Below are 21,855 nucleotides of genomic sequence, written 5' to 3' on the forward strand. Positions count from 1 at the left end.
AAGTTAAATTAAAATTTGAGAAACTTCTTAACCTTTAAATTAAGTCTCAAACGGACTTTTTAAACCTAATTTGACATAAATCGTTTTCCGAAATATTACCTTGGACGTCATAAGGCATGCCCATTTTGCATAACTATGCAGATGGGCTTCAGAGTGCTGAAAGCGAGCGGTCTAACGACCAACGTAAGTCTAGCCTGGGGCGGGAAAAACACCGACCAAAAACTTTCAAAATAATACACAGGTTTAGACGCAAAAATGCGGCAATTTGGCCGAAATTATTCGGCATGCGTGCCGCTGCCACGCTCTTTTTTTAATGGATCATCCGGCGATGTCAGTAACCTCAATGTTTGGCAGCAGAGGGGTTGCCAAATGCGGGACATTTGTTAAATGGCTTACGTAAGGCTTCTGGGAAGAATAGGATATTTCTTAGAAGGTGAGACAGCTGATGGGTTTGGAGATTTTAATTTTCTAGCAGGGCGAGAGTCGCTTAGAACTTTAGGTTAGACCGCAAATTTTGTTGGTAAAAAGTGGCAGGGCGTCTTCTAGTCGAAAATTGCTTAATGTCATGTTGGGTTCGAATATAATGAACATATCGTTAAATGATCATTAATAGCATACTATTATGGTGAAACAATCATTACTTTGTGCCATTGGTATCCTAATTCAATTGCCTGAAAAAAATATTTGATACAGAAATAATTTGAAAGAAATTTTATACAATTTTGTAACTTATTTTTGGTTTTAATTAATATTAGGTATTTTAGATTACCTATAAATTATCTAATGAAACTCTGCTATCTGCTTTTTGATTATTGAATTCTAGGTGCATGAGTCAAATCTGAATTACAAGAATTACTGAAACATTATGTAAATAATTATAGTGTTTCTTAGTGTTAAAACAATAATGCTACGTGAAGCATAAACGCGATGACTTGATACGTTTTAATTCATAATTAATTATAAATAACAATGCCGGACAAAAGTATTTCCTTGTAACGTAATTAATTTTCTTTATGTTGAAAGAGTCCGAAAGAGATATTTCATAAATCATCATTTTTAGCTTAACATCTATTTCCAATTATAGTGTAGCCTCCCTCACATATTCAGATACACTTTTTGTAGTTGGGTCATTGTTGTCTATTGTTGGCTATGCGGGCACAAGTTATCCCTTCTAATTTCCTAATATCCCCAATATTCAAATACCTCTGATATTCCCATCTCAGGTTTGGTCTTCCTCTGGGTCTCTTAATTCCTTGAGGATACCATGCTGTTATTTTTGCCTTTAGGAGAAGTTTTTGCAATAAAGCTAATTTTTTCACAGATGATAGTACCCATCAATAGTACTCTGTAAAAAAAGTTACACCTTCTAGGAGGCTTGCTTTTTCCGCCATGTTGAATTAAAGATGGCTGACACAATATTTTTTTAAATACTGCAACTTTCCTATTTTTTAACGGATTTACCTGAAACAAACTCCATATTAAAGAGGAAGAAAAGCTATTTTTATTTTTGGATAGTTTTCTTATTGACAGAAATTTCTTTTATTTTTTTACATTTTTCTTTTATCACAATTTAGAATTTAGAATAAGTGGGAGGGGGGTTAATCTCTGCGACCTTAGAGATTCCTACGGAGACCCGTGTCCTTCACAGTCGAGGAGCTACGACCCAGGCCGGGTAGACGAAACGGTAGCTTGTGTCGCCTGTTGGGTTTAGAGGTAGGAGGTAGGCTCCCGACCCTTGGAGGAGGTGGTAACTTGTATGCCACTTGCGGAGGATGGTCTCACGCAAGTGTCAGCCACCTCTCCTGTAGTTCTCTTTGGGTTTGACCCCTTGGAACTTTCATTGTTACTGTTCCCAGTGTTGCTAGAGGGTTTCCCCACAGCTTCACCGGTGATGTTTTTATTACTATTATTACCAGATCTCATAGTGTTCCCATGAGTCGCTAGGGCCGGTCGGTCCACTTCTACAGAGCCCCGCATGTAGAAGTAAGGGGTAAAATACAATGGGGTGCCCCCCGATGCCCCAAGGTTGAGGCTGTCCGTAGCCCCGCCCGGTATCGTTATATGTCTTGGTGCAATTCCCTGGCCACGACACTACAGTCAGGGACAAGACGATGAGTGAGATGCTTCTTAGACCAAGCCAAGTGCTAGGGGGGATTCCCCCCAGCACCTGACCAGGAGCTTCCCCACCAACGACAAGATCTTGCATCTCCTAGGGGAAGTTTATCACAATACTTTGGGCTCAATATTTTCCTCTAAAAATTGAGGTTACAAAAAAAATCTACAATAAAGTACAAAGAAAATCTACAATAAAATATATATAAAAAATATATATAAAGGGTATAAAAGTCACACATACAAAATCTGATTGTGATAGTGTTGTTGCGTCAACCAATCAATATCAGATTGTCAATCCCAAGATGTAGTCGTCTTCGTTAATGATACTGATGTAATTGTAATGTTGCTTTCCTTAGCAAAAAAGTCTAACAACCAGCTACATGTTTCGGCACCCAGCACGAGTAAAGCTCTTGATAAATTATTAAATATTTTCAAAATACAAAGCTTGATCTCGGAACAAATTCGCGAAAATCTTCTATGCATTCATGCATTTACAGGATGCGACACTACTTCGTACCCATATAAAACGGGTAAAAAAAAGTATATGTGACGTGTTAAAAAACAGTCCTGAAATGTTTGATTTGATAAAAAAGTTTCAATGCACCGAAAAAGAATAAAGCTGAAGTTCGGTTAAACTTATATTAAAATTTTTTCCTGTCCAAAACTGTGAAAAACTGAACAAACGAACCGAACTTTATTGCGATCAAAAAATCACCTCCACACAAGGTTTGGGATCTAATTTTGATTTGGCAAATCTTCCTCCCACAGAAGACTCCAGTAATCAACACGTTTTTAGAGTATATTTACAGGTACAAAGCTGGAGAGGAAACGAGTTAGATCCACTTGAGTAAGGGTGGTTTGCCAGTGGCAATGAGCTATTTCCAGTGACTTACACCAAACCTCCAGGGCCCGAACACTTAATGGCAACTTTTTTTGCAAATGCAAAGATCTTTGTACAGCAAACTGTGTTTGTGCTTCTTATAATCGGAAATGCAGCATTTTGTGTAAAAAATAGAATCAAGCCTATCCAAATGCACCCAGAGTCGATTATGAAGAAGTGGAAATAGATGATGGTGACGTGTAAATACAAATGTGAAAAAGTTATTATTATGTATTAGTTAAAAACTATTAAAAGTTGAATTTATACTTTTCTGTTCGAATAAAAAGAATTTCAGTGTTTATTATTATCTATTATTTAGAATAACAATTTTTTCTGTTTTTTTTTAAATTTATTTTTAATGTTTTTTTTTTTAAATTCATATGTTTAACAGCAACTATTTATATTTTATGTTAATCGAGCAAAAATAAAGTATTTTTACATCCTGCATAAGTTTTATTTTTGTTTGTATCCTTAAGGATACACTATACACTATATCTCCCGCACTACTCAACCTATCTCAAACTCAAGGACTGTTTCAAAATCAGAACAAAAGAGCGCATCTTCTTTAACCTTTTTTGCTACCAAGTACGGTTCAAAAAAAAATTGAAGAAAAGCAAGTCGATTTCTTTTATTATTTTCACTTTTTTTATTTTTGACAGAAAAACAACCCGTCAAAATAGAAAATAGTTTTATATTTTTATTTCATTCTTTAGCACAAAACAAAGGTAATGTCTAATCTTTACTTGACGAAAATCGGTTAATTAATAAAAAAGTTGCGATTTTTTTAAAGAATAGGATCAGACGCCATCTTTAATTCAACATGGCGGAGGAAGCAGGCGCTCTAGGAGGTGTAACTTTTTTTTACAGAGTACTGCTAATGAGTACTATCATCTGTGAAAAAATCAGCTTGATTGTAAAAACATCCCCTATTTTTGCTAACTGCCCTGGCGTACTGTTGTCCGTCTTGCCCGGTGACCTACCACCTACCTACCTTTCCACTTGAGGGATTTAATTTTGCGGATGACATCTATTACTTGGGTCTTTTGTGGTATCAATTCTTTTACGGTCTTTCTTGGTTATTCCCAGCATATTTCGATCTATTGAGTATATCGACAGTGCGATCTGCAGTTTCCTTATAACGTCCGTTTTAATTGTCCAGGTATCGCATGCATAAGTCATGACTGGTAGGTAGTACACATTGGTCAAACGTTTTCTTCTTTAAATAAAGTGGCATTCTAGATTTGAACATGATTGAGTTTCTTCCATAAGTACTCCATGTTAACTTAATCCTTCTGTTGATTTCTGGTAGTAGAGATCCCGAGCTGTGTATTAGTTGTCTCAAATATATATATTCTCCTACTCTTTCCAGTGTTGTGTTATTTATTAGAATGCCTTTTCTGTCTATTAGTTTAAAAACTTTTAATTAGTTAGCTAAATTCATTTTGAGACCTACTTTATTGCTGACTTTATTTAGTTCGTTAATTTGTGCTTGTAGTTCTTCAAGACTATTTGCAATTAGGAGTATATCGTCAGCAAATCTTAGATGATTAAGATACTTTATTCTCCATCTATTTTTAATCTTTTGTTGGTCCAGTCCAGTTAAAGGAAGATTTCTTCTAGTGTTGCTGTAAAGAAGTTTGGGGATTTCACGTCACCCTGTCGTACTCCTTTGCCAGTTGTGAACTCTGAGGTTGTTTTATATACAATTATATTGTTGCTTTGGATTCTTTGTATATATATTTAATATAAATTTTATGCAATAAAACGTTTTTGTTTCAATATACGCTGTGTTTTGAAGGATCGGAACCCTCTCGTAAAAAGGAGGACGCCAGTCTTCGTCCGCACTATTCATATTTAAATTCTTAAAGAGTTAAGTCAAATACAACATACAGCATCCAGAGTAAAAAGAAATACATAATGAAATGACAACAGCCGCTTTTGTTATGGCGAATACATAAATAAATAAATAGATATCGAATCGACAAGCAAAACCTTCTCTTTTTACATAACCGTAGCAATGCCGAATGCCACCGAATGGATGCTCATGACGGTCGGTGGTCCAAATAAGAAAACCTAAAACAGCGTAGGAGAGAAAGCCGAAACTTGACGCCTTTTTGTGCGCGACTGTGTGTATGTGTGCGCGTTCGGCTGCCTGCACCGCCCGATGCCAAATAAAATGGCCTTGATGCGTTGGCGACCTCAATTCAAATCGTTGCACTTTTGCATTGCACGAACCAACGATTTTTTTACACGTAATTTGGCGGGCAGATGTGTGCGTCTGTATGTGTATGTGTGGACCAAAGAGCGAGCAAATGAACCGCAGCCGTTAGAATGAGAGGAGAGATGTAGGACCGAATGTGAAATCGAACGAAAGAAGTTTCTGCTACTGGGTGTGAAAAGAAAGTATTATTCGGTTGGTTTCAACTATTATTGTAAACTGCTTAGAAAATATATCTAATAGAATTATTAATTTAGAAATGAGTGTGGAAATGACTGTTAAATTAAGACCAGAAGGAACTGATTATTTTATCAGTTGGCCGACCAAGACAGACCTTGAGAGTTGCAGGTCACCTAAAAAAGATGAGCGTAATAATAGGAATTAAAGACACAGGATTCAGCTAGATCAAAGGCGATGGTTGAGTTTTATCTCCAGATATGATCAATGTATGAAGTTGACCATGATGCATATAGATGGAATAATGCGGGCCACCTAATATCATGATTCCATCTCAAGTTAGGTCTTCTTCTAGGTCCCTTAAATCCTCGAGCGTATCATGCTGTAATTTTTGCCATTTGAGGGATTTGACTCTGTAGATGACATCTATTACCTGAGTCTTTTGACGTATCCACTCTATTCTTTTACGGTCTCTTGGTTATTTCCAGCATATTTCGTTCCATTAAGCGTTGTGCAACATGCAGTTTCCTTATAATGTCCGTTTTAAGTGTCCAAATTTCGCATGCATAGATCATGACTGGTAGTACACAATGGTCGAGATTTTAATATGATTGAGTTTCTTTCATAAGTACTCCATCCAAACTTAATGTTTTCTTTAGTTCTGCAGGTAGTAGAGATCCCAAGCTGTGTATTAATTGTGTAAATATATATTTATTCTTCTACTATATCCAGTGTTGTGTTCTTTGTTAGATTTATTTTTCTGTCACTAGTTCGTTGTACAGGGTGGGTCAAATTCGACGCTTTTAAATGGAAACACCCTTTTCCATAGGAGATAGACGAAAACTAATATCGGTGTCTGAAGCTCAATTTTCATCAAAAACATGATGGTGAAAACCGCACATCAATATCTGTTACCGTTTCGGAGTTACGGAGTGTTTTACAAGTCGCTGTAACTTTTTTGCTATGAAAAATGTTGTATATCTATGAAAACATTTCCAAAGCACCTTTTTACGTAGAATTTAATGGTTTAAGTATATTTTTTTAAAAATTAATAATTTAAGAGTTATCAACAGAAAAAATGATTTTTTATTTGGGACACCCTCTATATTTTTAATTAACTGAAAAGAATTTAAAATTACCTTTCCAAAAATATAGCGCACTTGATATTTTGTTATAATCCCCTTCGAAATACACACTTTCTAAAACTTCGCCACTTTTAACTAGTAGGCTTTGGACCCCTTATTGATGATTAATGGAACTCGAAAACATATTTTTCCAGCAAAACGACACACCGCCTCTGAACGATGAAGTTGTCAGCAAATTTTTGCAGCCAATTTCAAAAATAATTGGATATCTATATCATGGATCGAATCCTATGGATATATTTGTATAATCTAGACAAGAACTAAAAATACTTAGCAGTTATGAGAGGGTATCTTTCACCCCCACTGAGTAAATGAATTCCGCGAGAAATTTTCAAAAACTGCCCCGTCTGTCCATAACAGAAGACGGTCCATATGTCGAACACCTGTAACACAATCTCATGTCTTGGTTTGCTATTTACTTTTATTGTTATTAGATATAGTTTAAATGTGTTGATGTTGGTTAAATATATTTTAAATTGTTATAAAATTCTGCATCTCTCATAGCAAATATTATTTTCGTTTTAATTGATGCTAGATTTTTTTTGCATTACAGTCGGTACCGTTCAAAGCCTACTTATTTAAAGCGGGCGAATTTTTATATACTCTATATCTCGAAGAAGAATCGAGCAAAATATCAAGTGTGTTATATTTTTCGAAAGGTCATTTAAAATTCTTTTCAATAAATTAAAAATATACAGTGTGATACCATATAAAAAATCAAATTTTCTGTTGATAATTCTTAAATTATTAATTTTAAAAAAATTATACTTAAACCATTAAATTCTACGTAAAAAGGTGCTTTGGAAATGTTTTCATAAAAATTCAAAATTTTTCATGGCAAAAAAGTTACAGCGATTTGTTAAAAATGCATATTTTTGAAAAACACCCCGTAACTCCGAAACGGTAACAGATATCGATATGCGGTTTTCACCATCTTGTTTTTGACAAAAATTGAGCTCCAGACACCGATATTAGTTTTTGTCTCTCTCCTATAGAAAATGGTGTTGCCCTTTAAAAGCGTCGAATTTGACCCACCCTGTACATTAGTTTTCACTAAATTAATTTTGAGACCTAGTTTATTCCTGGCTGTATTTAATTCATTAATATGTGCTTGTAGTTCTTCAGGACTATTGGCAATTTAGACTATGTCATCAGCAAATCTTAGATGGTTAAGATATTCTCCATCTATTTTTAATCGTTTGTTGGTCCAGTCCAGTTGACGGAAGATTTCTTCTAGGGTTGCAGTAAACAACTTTGAGGATATCGCGTCTCCCTATCGTACTCCTTTGTCAGTTGGGAACTCTGGGGTTGTTTTATATATCATTATTCTTGCTTTCGCTTCTTTGCATATATTGGCGAGAGTTTCTATAAAGGCCTGTCAATACCCTGTCATTACCTTAGGATAATCAAGTCGGAAGTCTTCTCAAAGTCTATAAAGACTATGGTTCGTGGAAGTTCGTATTATTTTGTTCGGATAGTTTCTCTTGGTGTATGTATGTAACTCTTATGTCCTTAGATTTATCTTCCACTTTTCTTAGTTTACTACAAACGAGTGCATTGCATCTACAATACAACCGGTCTGCTGAACGAAACAGATTTTCTAATCTTGTACCAAGTTCGCTTCGTTTTAACGTCAGAAAAAGTGATTTGTTTTCTTATGTAAAAATATGATAGCTAACTATTTAATTCTATGTTGTTTAGTCGAAGTATACTTCTGGTAGGTCATATTTGCTACTCTCTGTACGTTGAGTAAGTTTCTTATATCAAGGGATCGCTAGGTTTACCAAAGTATGACCTTCCACGCTCACAAGGAACTTGATTCATGTAGGATTCAATTTTTAAAACAAAATTCAATCATTCAGTAAGAACGTTAAATCCAACCAGAGATAATAACTATTTTTTACTTAAAGTGTCAATATCATGTAAAAAATCAGTTCGTAATATCCTCTATAACCAGTCAAATAGAAGTTTGTTCCAGCTTGACCCTGATGAGTTGATGCTAGTGGCAAATCTAATAGGATATAGGTTTGTAGACTATACATAACCAGTTTAAGTTTGCCAAAGAATATTATCTAAAATATTAATAAATAAAATTACTGTTAAGTCCTCCGTCTCCCAGAGATTTTTTTCAGTAATCCCCACTGGTAAACAGAACAATCTATTATTATTTATTAGTATATAAACCTGAAGAGATCATTATTTTTAATGCTCAGTAATGAGTATGTCTAGAATACACGATTTTTAGTAAAACCGATTACGAACTTTTTATCTTAAAAAATCATAAAAAAAAATTTCTCTACACTTTCTTAAAGTAGGATATTCTCTTTATTATCTATATTTTAAATAAAAATGACCCAAATATATTTTTATAATACTGTTATGTTCATTACGTTTTATCTATATACATGCGATTTTTATATCGAAAAAAGAAGAAATAATATAGCAGTAGCCCAAATAAAAAAGTAAATAAACTTGAAACATTTTATAGAAAAAAGAACGTATTTTAGTACAGGGCGTTACTAAGAAGAAATATTAATTCACAGCATGTCCGAAAAGAATATAATAAAATATAGCTACCATAAACTGTCGCAAAATATTTCAGCGTTTTTGGTTTATAACTTAACTTTATTGTTTTTCTTAGAAGTTTTATTACAAGTGGTGGTTTATAGCATAACCAAAAAATATGTTCGTTTAGATCTGTATCGTTTGAGAAATTTGGTTGTAAAAAATGCATAAAACGGATTTATGGCTAACTCGTATGCATCATTCCTATCGCAAGTTTTAAACAATGACATTGTTGCATTCTTGCAAATTCATTAATTGTGCACTAACCAATAATTAAATTAATTTACCATAATTAATTCGTAATTACGCATTAATTATGGTAAATACCTAGCTGCTTTAGTAACAAACTTCCTAATGAAATTTGAAGTACAGTACGTCTGCTGGATCTGTGTCTATGAAAGGAATGCGGACAAAAAACATTTAAATAAACAGCAATATATTTTATACGTCAATTTGACGAGTGCGTCACCGCCAAAGACATTATAAAGATAGACCGAACATCTCATTCATAAATACTCGTTGGTAGTGTATCAAACATTCCAATGTATCAAACAAGGATAGAAGAGACAGAGAAGTCTAAAATTTCCGACTCCGGTAACTAGGCACATTTGTATTGTTCTAATGGCCAGTGGCGTATCGTTTTTTGGAACGAATTAGTAAAGTAAAAGTAAAGTAATTAGTAAAATTTTTACTCCATATTAATATATTACATTAACACTTTTTCGTCAGATGAGTTTTGTTATAAGGTCTAATATAATAATACAATTAATATCCCACATATACTTATGTTGAACCGTTAGTAGTTTTCGAAAATCGCTCCAACGTCGATTTGCGATTTAAACTTTCAGTTACTTCTATATAAACTTTCAGTTACTTTTGAATATTTACAGGGTGACTCAGGCTTCCGAAACAGTTCTATATTAGGTTTGTGGTTGGTGACTTTTCTTCCATTTTTTTTCAGAATATGGAGGCATTTAGGCACATTTTAGACATTTTTGTAAACATAGGTGGCCGGAACATATTTTCAAACCAAAGTTGTAGATTTGCCATTAAATTTCCATTCCAGAAATACCTAGGGTTGCCACTTGTCCTTTAGGGTTGCCGAACAGTCCTTTTTTGGAATAACTTACCCTTTTGACTTTTATTGACTTAAAAAGTCAATTTTATTTACCCATTTTCCCTGATAAAATTACCTACAGCAAACAGAAATATTCTTTTCGCCCAAATTTAATTAGGAATGTTATAAAACTTAACTTATAAAATAATTTTTTCTTGTTTAGAATAGGCAACATTATTTAGAACTTCCCGTTTAATCTCAAATGATCGTTTAGGTTTTAGTTTTACCTTTTTTACCTTAAAAAGAACTTTTCAAAATTAGTACCTAATTAGTAACGATTTATTAGTTCGCAATCGATAGCTTCCTGTGAAGTACTGTGTAATAGTTGTTTAATCTTGTATTATTAATAACTTCCTATACCTAAAATCAATATTTAATGAGAAAATTGTGTTTTTTTTTTAATATAAGACAAGATTTGACTTTCGATCTTCTTCTTGTATTATGATGGCTTTGATACGAAGCAATTACCTTTTAGTCTCTCAATAGAAGGCATTTATCATTGAAAGTATCAAATCTGTGTGCTACAGTATGGGATTTCTGTCGCATAATAATGAATTTTACGTTTATTTACAAACCCATTACTTTTAAAGGTAGTTTTATCAGACAATCAAATTTTAGTTAAATGTCTCAATCTTCATGAACTGTATTAAGCATATGTATTGCGGTTTGAATCACCCTGTATGTTGACAAAAATATTTTGAAAATGTGCGTTACAATGACCTCCATCTTATGTAAAAAATTGAAATAAAAATCACAAACCAAAAACGTAATAGGTAAAAAGCTTTTTTGGAGGCCTGGGTTACTCTGTATATAAGTATGTATAAAACTAGTAGCCTAAAAATTATTTACAGTTCGTCCCATTCTAAAAAAAAGGTAAACACACCGTACAAATAACTCTAGGAAGAGGTATTTGTACGGTGGTAAAAAATTGTCTAAACAACGCCGAAGGGGCAGATATAATAAAGCAGTAAAATGTAAAAAAGGTCGGGTAAACACCTTTGTTTATTTGTTGAGCAAAATTCCTTTAGAATATCGTATATAATGACCAAAATATGACGCAATTTTAAGGAAAAAAAAGTCACTTTCTGGCTTATAATAAAGTTTCAAATGCAACGTTTATATTCAAATTTGTTATGATCTACAACAGTTAGATAGTAATTGAGACGAATTATAATTCAATTACCGGCTACTACGTTCTTGTTTTAATAGATCAAAATTCAACAAATATAATTAGAAATTATTTTAATTGTGAGAGGCTCCCTTGTGGGACGCCTATGTACGATTACGGCGCGGCGGAAACAATGCCTACCTGTGAAAAGACAAATTCGGGTAATTTGAGCTTATTTGTCCACACATTTGACACTGTCGTACCATATTGAAAATTCGCAGATTCAAAAGTACATTAAACAAAAACAAAAACTACTACTGAAAAACACTGAAAAGTTCACTTCGGACTTGATTCCGACTTCAAACACACCGTAAGCTAAACGTAGTACGCTATAACGGACCATGGGCCGTCGCGAGGGGTGGTGGGACGGACGGCTCATTTCATTCTGGAAGACTAGCAGCGACGTTGCCAATAGTTCTAGACGTTTCAGCACACTAAACAGTAAACATGTCCTTTAATAGTAACGCATATATCCTCTGGTTAATAACCATATTATTACGCATGCTTCTTTAAAAATAAACTATTAATTTAATTAAGAAATTGAGATTTATTGATATCCGGTGAAGGTTTTAAAGTCACCTTTTCTGCAAATCAAACTAAGTAGATAGGCGCAGATTTGATATGTGGCAATGTCGCCTTCTCTATCTCAGTTGGTTTTTACAGTACGTAGTCAACCTCCGAATGTTTGATCGGGTTAAAATGCATAATATGATATCTGTTCTTCCTAAATCTATGGTCACCGCAAATCGCTCCGACCACTCATTTTATTGGCTACTTGCAAATTTGTCGAATTTTTATTGATGAGACGCGTCGTCTATTTTTTTACGCAAAAAATCGAGGGAATATCGTTTCCCCTCTCACGGATACCCCGTAGCTACAGAACGGACAGATGTACTGTATAGACATGGACAAACAATTGTCCAAATCGTCTTAACATTTTAAATGCAAAAAGTATCAGAAGCGTTAATAAGTAACCTTATAATTAACATTGACTCTTATAATGATAGACGATAGTGATGAGCAAATGAAATGCCAAGACCAAGACCCCCTTGGTCTTGGTCTTGCAGCAAAACTAAAACTTGTTGAAAGACTTTTCGGTCTTTTTAATACATTTTTATTAGACGCACTTTCTGCATTGAAACTATTTATATAAACTGTTGATATTTAATATACTTTATATATTACTATTTTAAATTATATGATTTTTCTTTCAGAGTTCTGAAGAAACGCATCTTTCTATAAATTCAGAGGCAGTTGAAATATGCGAAGAAATATCAACTGCTTCCAATCGACCGAACAATATTAACGGAAGCATTATCACTATGACTTTGAAGAATAATCATTTAATAGTTGAAACCGAAGAAAGAGATGTAAGTATGGATGTCTTGTTTTTATCAAAAACTAGTTTTAAAAATTTGAAGTTTTTAATGTCATTTTTTGCATTCATCTATGGGGTGTTCCAAAAGTTGTTTTTTTTTGTGACGAGATTTTTAAAATATTTTTTCCTATTTGATAAGTCTCTTTTGTTTGGTTTGATTGTATATCTTTTTTAAGATATATAATAGTGGTATTAATTTTATTGATAATCAATAGGATATCGAAGAAGATAGCAGAGAGACTACCATGAGATATTCACCAAGTGCAAGAGATGGTGTTTTTGTGGTTGAAGTTCAGCAAGGTGTGTTAATTTATTTTAAGATATTTCTTAGACAACATTTTAATTTGCATATTTTTTTATTATAATACCAATACAAAATTTCTAATATCATGGTATACCGGGTGCGTGTCGAAAGTGGCTCACCCCTATAATTTTTGTATTCTTTCGGATAAAAAAAAACGAGTTTTGGTATGTTAGTATACGACGTAAATTAGGATTGATTGACGAATTCAATTGTTTTTGTTCTCAACTTCCTGTTTCACCGGAAATGACTACAACTTTTCATTTTTAAATGGCACCCTCGGTATTTTTATACTTTATTGGATAGAAAGTGACACTCTGAATAGAATGACATATCAAATGTCAATACCGAGGACCGAGGGGGCCATTTAAAAATCAAAAGTTGTAATAATTTCCGGTGAAACAGCCAAAACAATTGAATGCGTCAATCAATCCCAATTTATGTGATATACTAATATACCAAATCTCATTTTTTTATCTGAAAAAATAGAGAAGTGAGCCACTTTTGAGACGCATCCAGTATAAGGCAAGAAGCGCATAAAGTAAATTAACTGTTTCCGGATATACAAGGTTTATAAAATCACAATCAAATATTATTTGTAACATCACCCGGTGTCCAAAAATCTGTAATAAACTTTTCAACAAATCACTCTATATTTTCTAACTGCACTAAAACTTCTATACCATCTTTTTATGTTACGCTATAATCTTACACTTTATATAAACGATTGGAGTTTTATAAAAATATGATTATTTAGTTTCATAAATTCTATTAAATTCTCTTAATTCTCTTTCTTATTAAGAAATATTTTTAACCATTGGTAAAGTCCAGTCAACAGGCTCCAAGTGTGCTTGGACCAAGTCAACCGGATGCCATATAAATATACAATATGAAAAAACGGCGTCAGCGATGGCTATGATATGCAGATCGCTGTTATTTTTTTTATATGTAGAATTATATGGAGAATGTCAAGTAAGTTGGCAGCCAGCCTACTTACTTTGATGTTAAAAAGCCTTCCCAACTCGACTTGGATAAAACAGTCAGTACTATTAGAGCAGCGTACAAGTAAGACTCGCGCAGCATCATTATAAGTATATACAGGGTGGCCCATCGAAAACGTTCCGCAAGGCATAACGGCCAGGGTAATTTTTTTTTCAGAAAATCCAAAAACACGTCAATTTTGTTTGTGAGGGGGGCAACTTTTGCTCCAAAAATAATTGCAAAATCTTCAACCCTTTAAGCGGGGGTGTCATCCCCCAACTTTTTTCAAATAGGAAGGGGGGTCAAGTGGCGTCGCAATGAAAAGAGCTTTCTATTCTCTATATTTCTCCGCTTTGTTTTTGAAAATCGGTCGAGTCATTGAGAAAATATGAAGGATTGAAATTTGAAAAGTTTATTTAAACATTTATCAGAGTAAATGATAAGGGTGAATTCCTTCGACCAATTTGCTGTTTTTTCTTATTATTTCTAGATGTTTACGCATTTTTTCACTTGCCACAAAGTTGAACGATCAGGTGCGGTAGTTGCTAGATAGCTGTTCTGGGACTTGTGCGTTGAAGTTCTTCTCAATATCGTTAAACTTTTTAACAATTATTATGGTGTACTCACTTGCGAAAAAAGTGGAAATAATCGAACTTTATTTTAAAAATAATGAATGTGGCAATCGGGTTGCGCAGATATTCAATGAACGCCATCCTGACAAATACCTTTATGGCAAAATTGTTCGCGAGTTAGTAGCAAAATTTCGCGAAACTGGTTCCGTTATGAATAAAAAGAGGCACAGGGAAGAAGATTCTGTAGTAAATGAAGCTATGGAGGTATTCGTATTGGGCCAAGTTGCCATGAATAGTACGCTGAGTACAAGAAAATTAGCCAATGAGACCGGCGTGAATCGTACAAGTGTCCAAAAGATATTAAAAAAAACACAAGTTCCACCCGTACAAAATTCACAGTTGGTACAAGAACTCAACGAAGACGATTTTGATCGTCGCGTGCAATTTTGTTACACTATGAGTAAAACGAGTGGCAAATGATAATAATTTCCTATTTAATGTGTGTTTTTCGGATGAGTGTACTTTCTTTTTGAACGGTGTAGGTAATCAGCACAACTGTCGGTACTGGGCTGAGGATAACCCCAGGGCTTTTCACGAGGTGCACACACAAAACCCTCAGAAATTGAACGTGTGGGCTGGTATCTTTAGAAATTCTATTGTAGGTCAGTTTAACGATATTGAGAAGAACTTTAACGCACAAATCACAGTTTGAAAAAATTTCGAATTTTCAAAATTTTTTTTCGCGAAAAAAACCTCATAGGCGTGTTTCTGGGGTTGAACTATACAACCAGTTAAATTACTTGCACTTATTTCAGGGACACCCTGTATATATTATCACTATTTTCTGCAAACGCATATTTACTAGAGTTCTGCTACTGACTGATAAAAATAATTCAAAAAGTAGCTATAATTTTCCAATGTATTATAATATGATGTTAATGTATTTCACAATTTTTTTTGAGAATAACTTCAACGCACAAGTCACAGAACAGCTATCTAGCAACTACCGCACTTGATCGTTCAACCTTGTGGCAAGTGAAAAAATGCGTAAACATCTAGAAATAATAAGAAAAAAACTCAAATTGGTCGAAGGAATTTATCCTTATCATTTACTCTGATAAATGTTTAAATAAACTTTTCAAATTTCAATCCTTGATATTTTCTCAATGACTCGACCGATTTTCAAAAACGAAGCGGGGAAATATAGAGAATAGAAAGCTCTTTTCATTGCGGCGCCACTTGACCCCTTTTCCAATTTAAAAAAAGTTGGGGGATGACACCCCCGCTTAGAGGGTTGAAGATTTTGCAATCATTTTCGGGGCAAAAGTTGTCCCCCTCACAAACAAAATTGACGTGTTTTTGGATTTTTTGAAAAAAAAATACCCTGGCCGTTATGCCTTGCGGAACGTTTTCGATGAGCCACCCTGTATACGGCAGCATCCAGTCGACTTGGTTCAAGTAAGTATACTTGGACCATCTAAGTAAGTCATAAAAATAATAAGGCGTAAGTCATCCTGGCTTAAGAACACTCCGTGTTTTTATATCTTAATATAAAGTCATCAGAAGAATTTCAATATTGAATTTCAGTAAGAATATATATTGAGATATAAGTACTATCCTTGATTATGGGTACTATCTTCTTTCTTCTACAGGGTGTCCCAGAAATAAGTGCAAGTATTTTAAGGGGTGGTAGATCTCGACAAAAGAAAAATATTTTCTCTTTATCGATTTTCAAATAAGTCCAAAATAAGGGTGTTATTTTACTTTGAAAATTTCCAAAAAAACATTTTTTGCTAAAATTTTGAGAACCACTGGAACTTTTCTGGATTTTCTTTTATGTAAATTTAATCTAATACCTATGTTTCCATATTATCAAGAAATTATGTTTTTTAACTAAAAAATTTTGAAAATATTTCGAATTCTCAAAATTTCTTTTTCGCGAAAAAAACCTCATAGGCGTGTTTCTGGGGTTGAACTATACAACCAGTTAAAATACTTGCACTTATTTCTGGGATACCCCCTGTATATATTATCACTATTTTCTGCAAACGCATATTTACTAGAGTTCAGCTATACTGACTGATAAAAATAATTCAAAAAGTAAAAGCTATAATTTTCCAATGTATTATTATATGATGTTAATGTATTTCACAATTTTTTTATTAAAATGTTTAATATTACATGTTTACATAGACAGATGTCCATTTATTTAAACAGTCAATTTAGAGGTTTTTTATTTACTACAAGATTAATGCAATGTTACATAAAAATATCCAAATTTTAAAAATAAATATTTTTATAGCTGTTAAAAATATGTAGGTATGGACCAAAATTGCACAGAAACAAATTAAAAAAAATCAACTCAAAATTAAAACCAATGTTTATTAAAATTTGAATAACTATTTTTCTAACACAATAATTTAATTTAATTGATTCCTTTTGATTAGGTGTCAGAAGAAGTCCTGGATCTGGAGGAGCTTCATTTGTTGAACCTGAACGATCTGGATCAACGAGTGATGAGTGTGCATTAGTTCACAACCCTCCGGAGAAGTAAGACTATAAACTGACAATAACAATAGTGAACCATTTTAAGCTAATCTATTTTTTTCAGATATAGTGACGAAGAAACTTTAGAAGAGTATGATGACAGCGAGTATTACATCGAGACGACATCTCCTGATCGGTCTACCCCAGGTACAAAAAATATCTTTAAAATATTTAGTTTTATATAATGAAAAATTCTCTAGAATTGTATATATAGTACCTAATTTTCGTACAGATTAATGTATGTTGGGGAATATTATATCCGTTAGGGAATTAGTTCTATTTGGGAATGAATTAAAGACTTTGTGTTGACCTGAGCTCATACTAAAGGTCAAATTCATCTGTATATGTTATTTCAGAAATTATTTGGAAAAAATCGAAAATAAAGATAAAACTTCTACACCCTGTCTCTCCGAAACTAAGCATTTTAGAACATACATTTATAGGAACTTTTTTACTTATTTTTATCTGCAGAATATATTATGCTGCTAATGTTTCCGGAATACCGTTAGGACCACCCTGTAATATTACTCTGCATTTTCAGAGTTACTTTTAAAATATCACTATTTATTATAAGCAAATAAAAAACCCACACAATCACAATATCAAAATTTTTGTAGTACTTTGTAGATGACTTGAAAGCTTCTTTTGAAGCTAAGAATAAGATAATGAAACTAACAAAAAGATCTTTCACACCAAGAAAATAAGAGGAAACATCATTTTTTTTATTAAAGCTTTGCGTTTGTGCTGATGAACATCAGTACTTTATTGCTATATTATAGACACCCAAGTTTTAACATTATTTGCATTCCATGCATTAAAATTGATTATAGCAGAGGCACATCAGACATTGTTCTTCTTAGCTACTCAAAACAAGTTATAAAAGAACAATAATTTTACGTCCTTTCTCACGTTTAAATGTTCGTATCTTACTCGTTATTACTAATAATACTATTCAATTGAACAAATAGAGCAATAATATAATTTTCTTAAATATATTTATTTAAGATGACAAATAAATAATATTATGTGTTATATTGCAGGGCTCTCAACGAATTCAAAAACGGGATTGTCCACCTCCAACACCAGCTTAGGTTCCTTACATCGAAGTTATTGTTATACCACCCAAGAATGTTACGACCACGGCAATTTCGGCTATAACACTTACCACGGCTACATCAACGACCACATTACAAAGAGATTAGTGGAAAACACCAAGCCCAAAATCACATCTGCTGTGTATAAAACCAATCCTACTGTAAAAAACCGAAAAAGTATGAGCTTCGACTTGCCGGTAACGAACAGAGACGGATTGAAGGAAAAAGTTGCTCTTGTACAAAACAGTTCCATGGATATGGTTTTGGAAAGTAACGGATTAGAAGAATTTTCATCTAATCTGTACAGAACCAAGTTATTGAAGGATGACGAAATAACCAATTGTGATGTAGATGTAAATACTGATGTAAAAAGTATGAGTTTGTTCAAGGCAGAAGTTATAACCGAACTGAAACAATCAGACGCCGGGAAAAGTGAACATCCTTATCAAAAATAAACCAATAGATTTAGCTAATTTTCAGGTGCTATAGATAACGTATATTGATAAAGGATATAATATGTCTAGATATCTAAGAAGATTTGTTAGTTTCTGTTTATTTTAAGTTAAACTAAGCGAGTCAATTTTTGTATAAAAATACCTCCACTCTTTTTGGGTCCAAATGTTTTGGTTAGTTTAGAATCAAAGCTTCAGTAGGTACATCTAACAGATAAATATATTTGTATCAGTATTAGTTGCTAATCTATTAGTCCAAGTTGAAGTCTGATTTTACTTGTTTTTTTGTTATACTTGAATGATATTTTAATTTACTAGAAGTAAATAAAACATATGTACATTATACTTGACTCATTGACCTCTTCCTTAAAAAAGCACTCTCTTTTAAATGCCTATTACATGATGACTATACAGGATGTCCTAGAAATAAGTGCAAGTATTTTGAGAGATGGTAGATATAGATAAAAGAAACATATTTTCTCTTTATCGTTTTTCAAATAAGTCCAAAATAATGGAGTTATTTTACTTTGAAAATTGCTAAAAAGAAATATTTTTTGCTCAAATTTTGAGAGTCACTGGGTCTTTTTTGTTTTTTTTTCTTGTAAATTTAATCTACTAGGTACCTATGTTGCCATATTATCAAGAAATTATGTTTTTTAAATATAAACTAAACTAAAACACCAAGTGTGTGGTACCAAATTATTCGTAAAACATGCTTTTTCTAAATATGATAATGAGCTACCCTTGTTCCATTTGAAAAAATTGAGATATGATTAAAAATACAATTTGGGAATCTTTTAACCGGCCAGGACAAGAGACGAAAAACATTTGACGCTCAAATCAACTTTCCTAGGCTCCTCGATTAAAAATTAGTGTTTTTAACACAGCTATGGCATGATTGAAATTTAAAATACGGTTTTTCTTTAAGCGAAAATGTCAAAAGTTGACATATGATATGTCATTCTATTCAGGGTGCCATTTTCTATCGAATGAAGTAGATACCGAGGGTGCCATTTAAAAATCATAAGTTGTAGTCATTTCGTGTGAAACAGGAAGTGACCAAAAATAATTGAATACCTACGTCAAACAATCTGAGAGATGGTGTAGGACTGTAGGGCTGAGTATCAACTCAGACAAAACCGCGATAGTGCCATTCACCAGAAGGCGTAGTCTGAAAAACTTGAAAAGAATCCAACTAGATGGAAAGGAAATACTGCCAACACAGGAAGTTAAATACCTGGGAATAACCCTGGACAGTAAACTCCTGTGGAACAGGCATAGAACACTACCAGCAAAGCCATAAAGGCTCTCATGATATGCAGAAGACTGGCCGGAAATAGATGGGGCTGCTCCCCTAACATTTTGCGCTGGATGTATACCATGATAGTAAGACCCATGATTACTTATGGAGGAGTTGCCTGGTACACAAAACTAGAGCAACGGACGGTAAGGCTAAACCTATGCAAAGTCCAGAGACTAGCATGTGTTTGCATCACAGGAGCCATGAGAACCTGTCCAACAGCAGCAATGGAGGTCATTCTAGATCTAACACCACTGCACATTGTCATTGGTAGATATGCCAATGCGACAATGATTAGAATGGTCACTAACGGAATTAGTACTGGGAGAATTGTCAGATCAGGGGCTTGGAACACCCTCAAAAAGGAAATACCACTCCTGCAACTCCCAGTGGACGATATACCAAGAACGTACAACTTTGACAAACATGTCAATGTAGTATTGAGCAATAAGAAGGATTGGAAGAGCGAAACGCTTGCCCAGCAGTTAAAAGACCATACCATAACTTGGTATACTGATGCTTCCAAAACCAATACGGGAAGAGGGATCGGAGTGTTTGGGCCGAGAGCTAATTACTCCGAAGCAATGGGCACTTACCCTAGTATCCTACAGGCAGAAATCTACGCTATCGAGAGATGCGTACAACTTATCTTAGATAGGAACTATCGGAAACAAGAAATAGCCATCTTATCTGATAGCCAAGCAGCATTAAAGGCGATCAACTCAGTATCAATCAATTCGAAATTGGTCAAAGAATGCATAGAGAAGCTGAATAAATTAGGCAAAGAAAACAAAGTCCTCCTACACTGGGTGCCTGGGTGCCTGCTCACCAAGGGGTTGAAGGCAATGAAAAAGCAAATAATCTAGCTAGAAAGGAGCGAACACTCCACTAACTGGACCAGAACCGTTCTGCTTTCCAAGTGGTAACCAACTCAAGGCGGAACTCAAGAACTTGGAAGATTCCATCCGCAACCTGGAATGGAAATCGCAATGGTCAAGACACTCGAAGAGTTTCTGAGTCTGAGTAAGAACAATCTTCGGATTGTCACAGGGTTTTTAACAGGACACTGTCTCCTCAATGAACACCTCAGTAGATTGAAACTAAGAAGAAACGGCGAATGCAGATTCTGTGGGGAAGATGGGGAAACACCAGTACACCTCATCACTGAGTGCGCCGAGACGACAACCATTCGTGCCATGAATTTTGGTACGACTGATATTGGAGATGGAGAACTACCCTCTATAAAACCGTCCCAGATACTGGCTTTTGTCAAAGCCCTGGGACTGTATGATGAGTTATGATTCAAGAAAGGGGGACACAATGGATCTGTAAGGTCGAAGTGATTAACCCCCCTCCCACTCTTTCTAAATTCTAAATTCTAATATGTCAAACAATCCTAATTAATGTTATATGCTAACATACCAAATTTTGTTTATTTATCTGAAAAAAAAAGTTATAATGGTGAGCCAGTTTTGAGATCCACCCGGTATATCTATCTATCTACTATAAATAAAATTATCAAAATCAATGACCATTATTAGGTTAATAAATACTTAATTTTTCAAAAGATTACAAACCATTTTAAATCATTTCAATTTAAATTAATAGGCAATTTTACTTTAGACTATTAATCAAATTTACTTCAAAACCCTAGAAAACATATACTAGGATTTAATACTGGAAACTTGTGCTGTACATGTAGCTGTTATCGAATAAAAGAAAGCCTTCTTCATGACCTGACTGAGAGGACCAAAAAAAAACGACCGACAAAAACGAAGCTATTGAGCTAACACTGAGGAATTCGAAAAGCAGTAACGGTACCTTCATTGGATGCAGGAATAAATG

General features: G+C 33.9%; 1 protein-coding gene across 1 annotated transcript; it reads left to right on the forward strand.

Annotated features, from left to right (window-relative positions):
* The first annotated feature begins 8,236 nt into the window (after positions 1-8,236).
* On the forward strand, positions 8,237-19,049 carry LOC115879273. The gene is made up of 6 exons (XM_030895988.1): positions 8,237-8,560; positions 12,600-12,755; positions 12,979-13,063; positions 17,065-17,167; positions 17,229-17,311; positions 18,205-19,049. Exons 2-6 carry the CDS (start codon positions 12,708-12,710, stop codon positions 18,711-18,713), a joined length of 828 nt encoding a protein of 275 aa, XP_030751848.1. The 5' UTR covers positions 8,237-8,560; positions 12,600-12,707; the 3' UTR covers positions 18,714-19,049.
* Positions 19,050-21,855: the final 2,806 nt, after the last annotated feature.

Source organism: Sitophilus oryzae, unplaced genomic scaffold (genome assembly GCF_002938485.1).
Source record: "Sitophilus oryzae breed Bouriz unplaced genomic scaffold, Soryzae_2.0 scaffold_1576_pilon_pilon, whole genome shotgun sequence".
Taxonomy (NCBI): domain Eukaryota; kingdom Metazoa; phylum Arthropoda; class Insecta; order Coleoptera; family Curculionidae; genus Sitophilus; species Sitophilus oryzae.

Bases quoted from the DNA above. Each gene is read 5' to 3' on its own strand.
- LOC115879273 (XM_030895988.1), top strand. From the start codon at position 12,708: ATGACTTTGAAGAATAATCATTTAATAGTTGAAACCGAAGAAAGAGAT. The intron at 12,756-12,978 runs GTAAGTATGGAT...GATAATCAATAG, and splicing joins TTGAAACCGAAGAAAGAGAT to GATATCGAAGAAGATAGCAG. The intron at 17,312-18,204 runs GTACAAAAAATA...GTTATATTGCAG, and splicing joins TCCTGATCGGTCTACCCCAG to GGCTCTCAACGAATTCAAAA.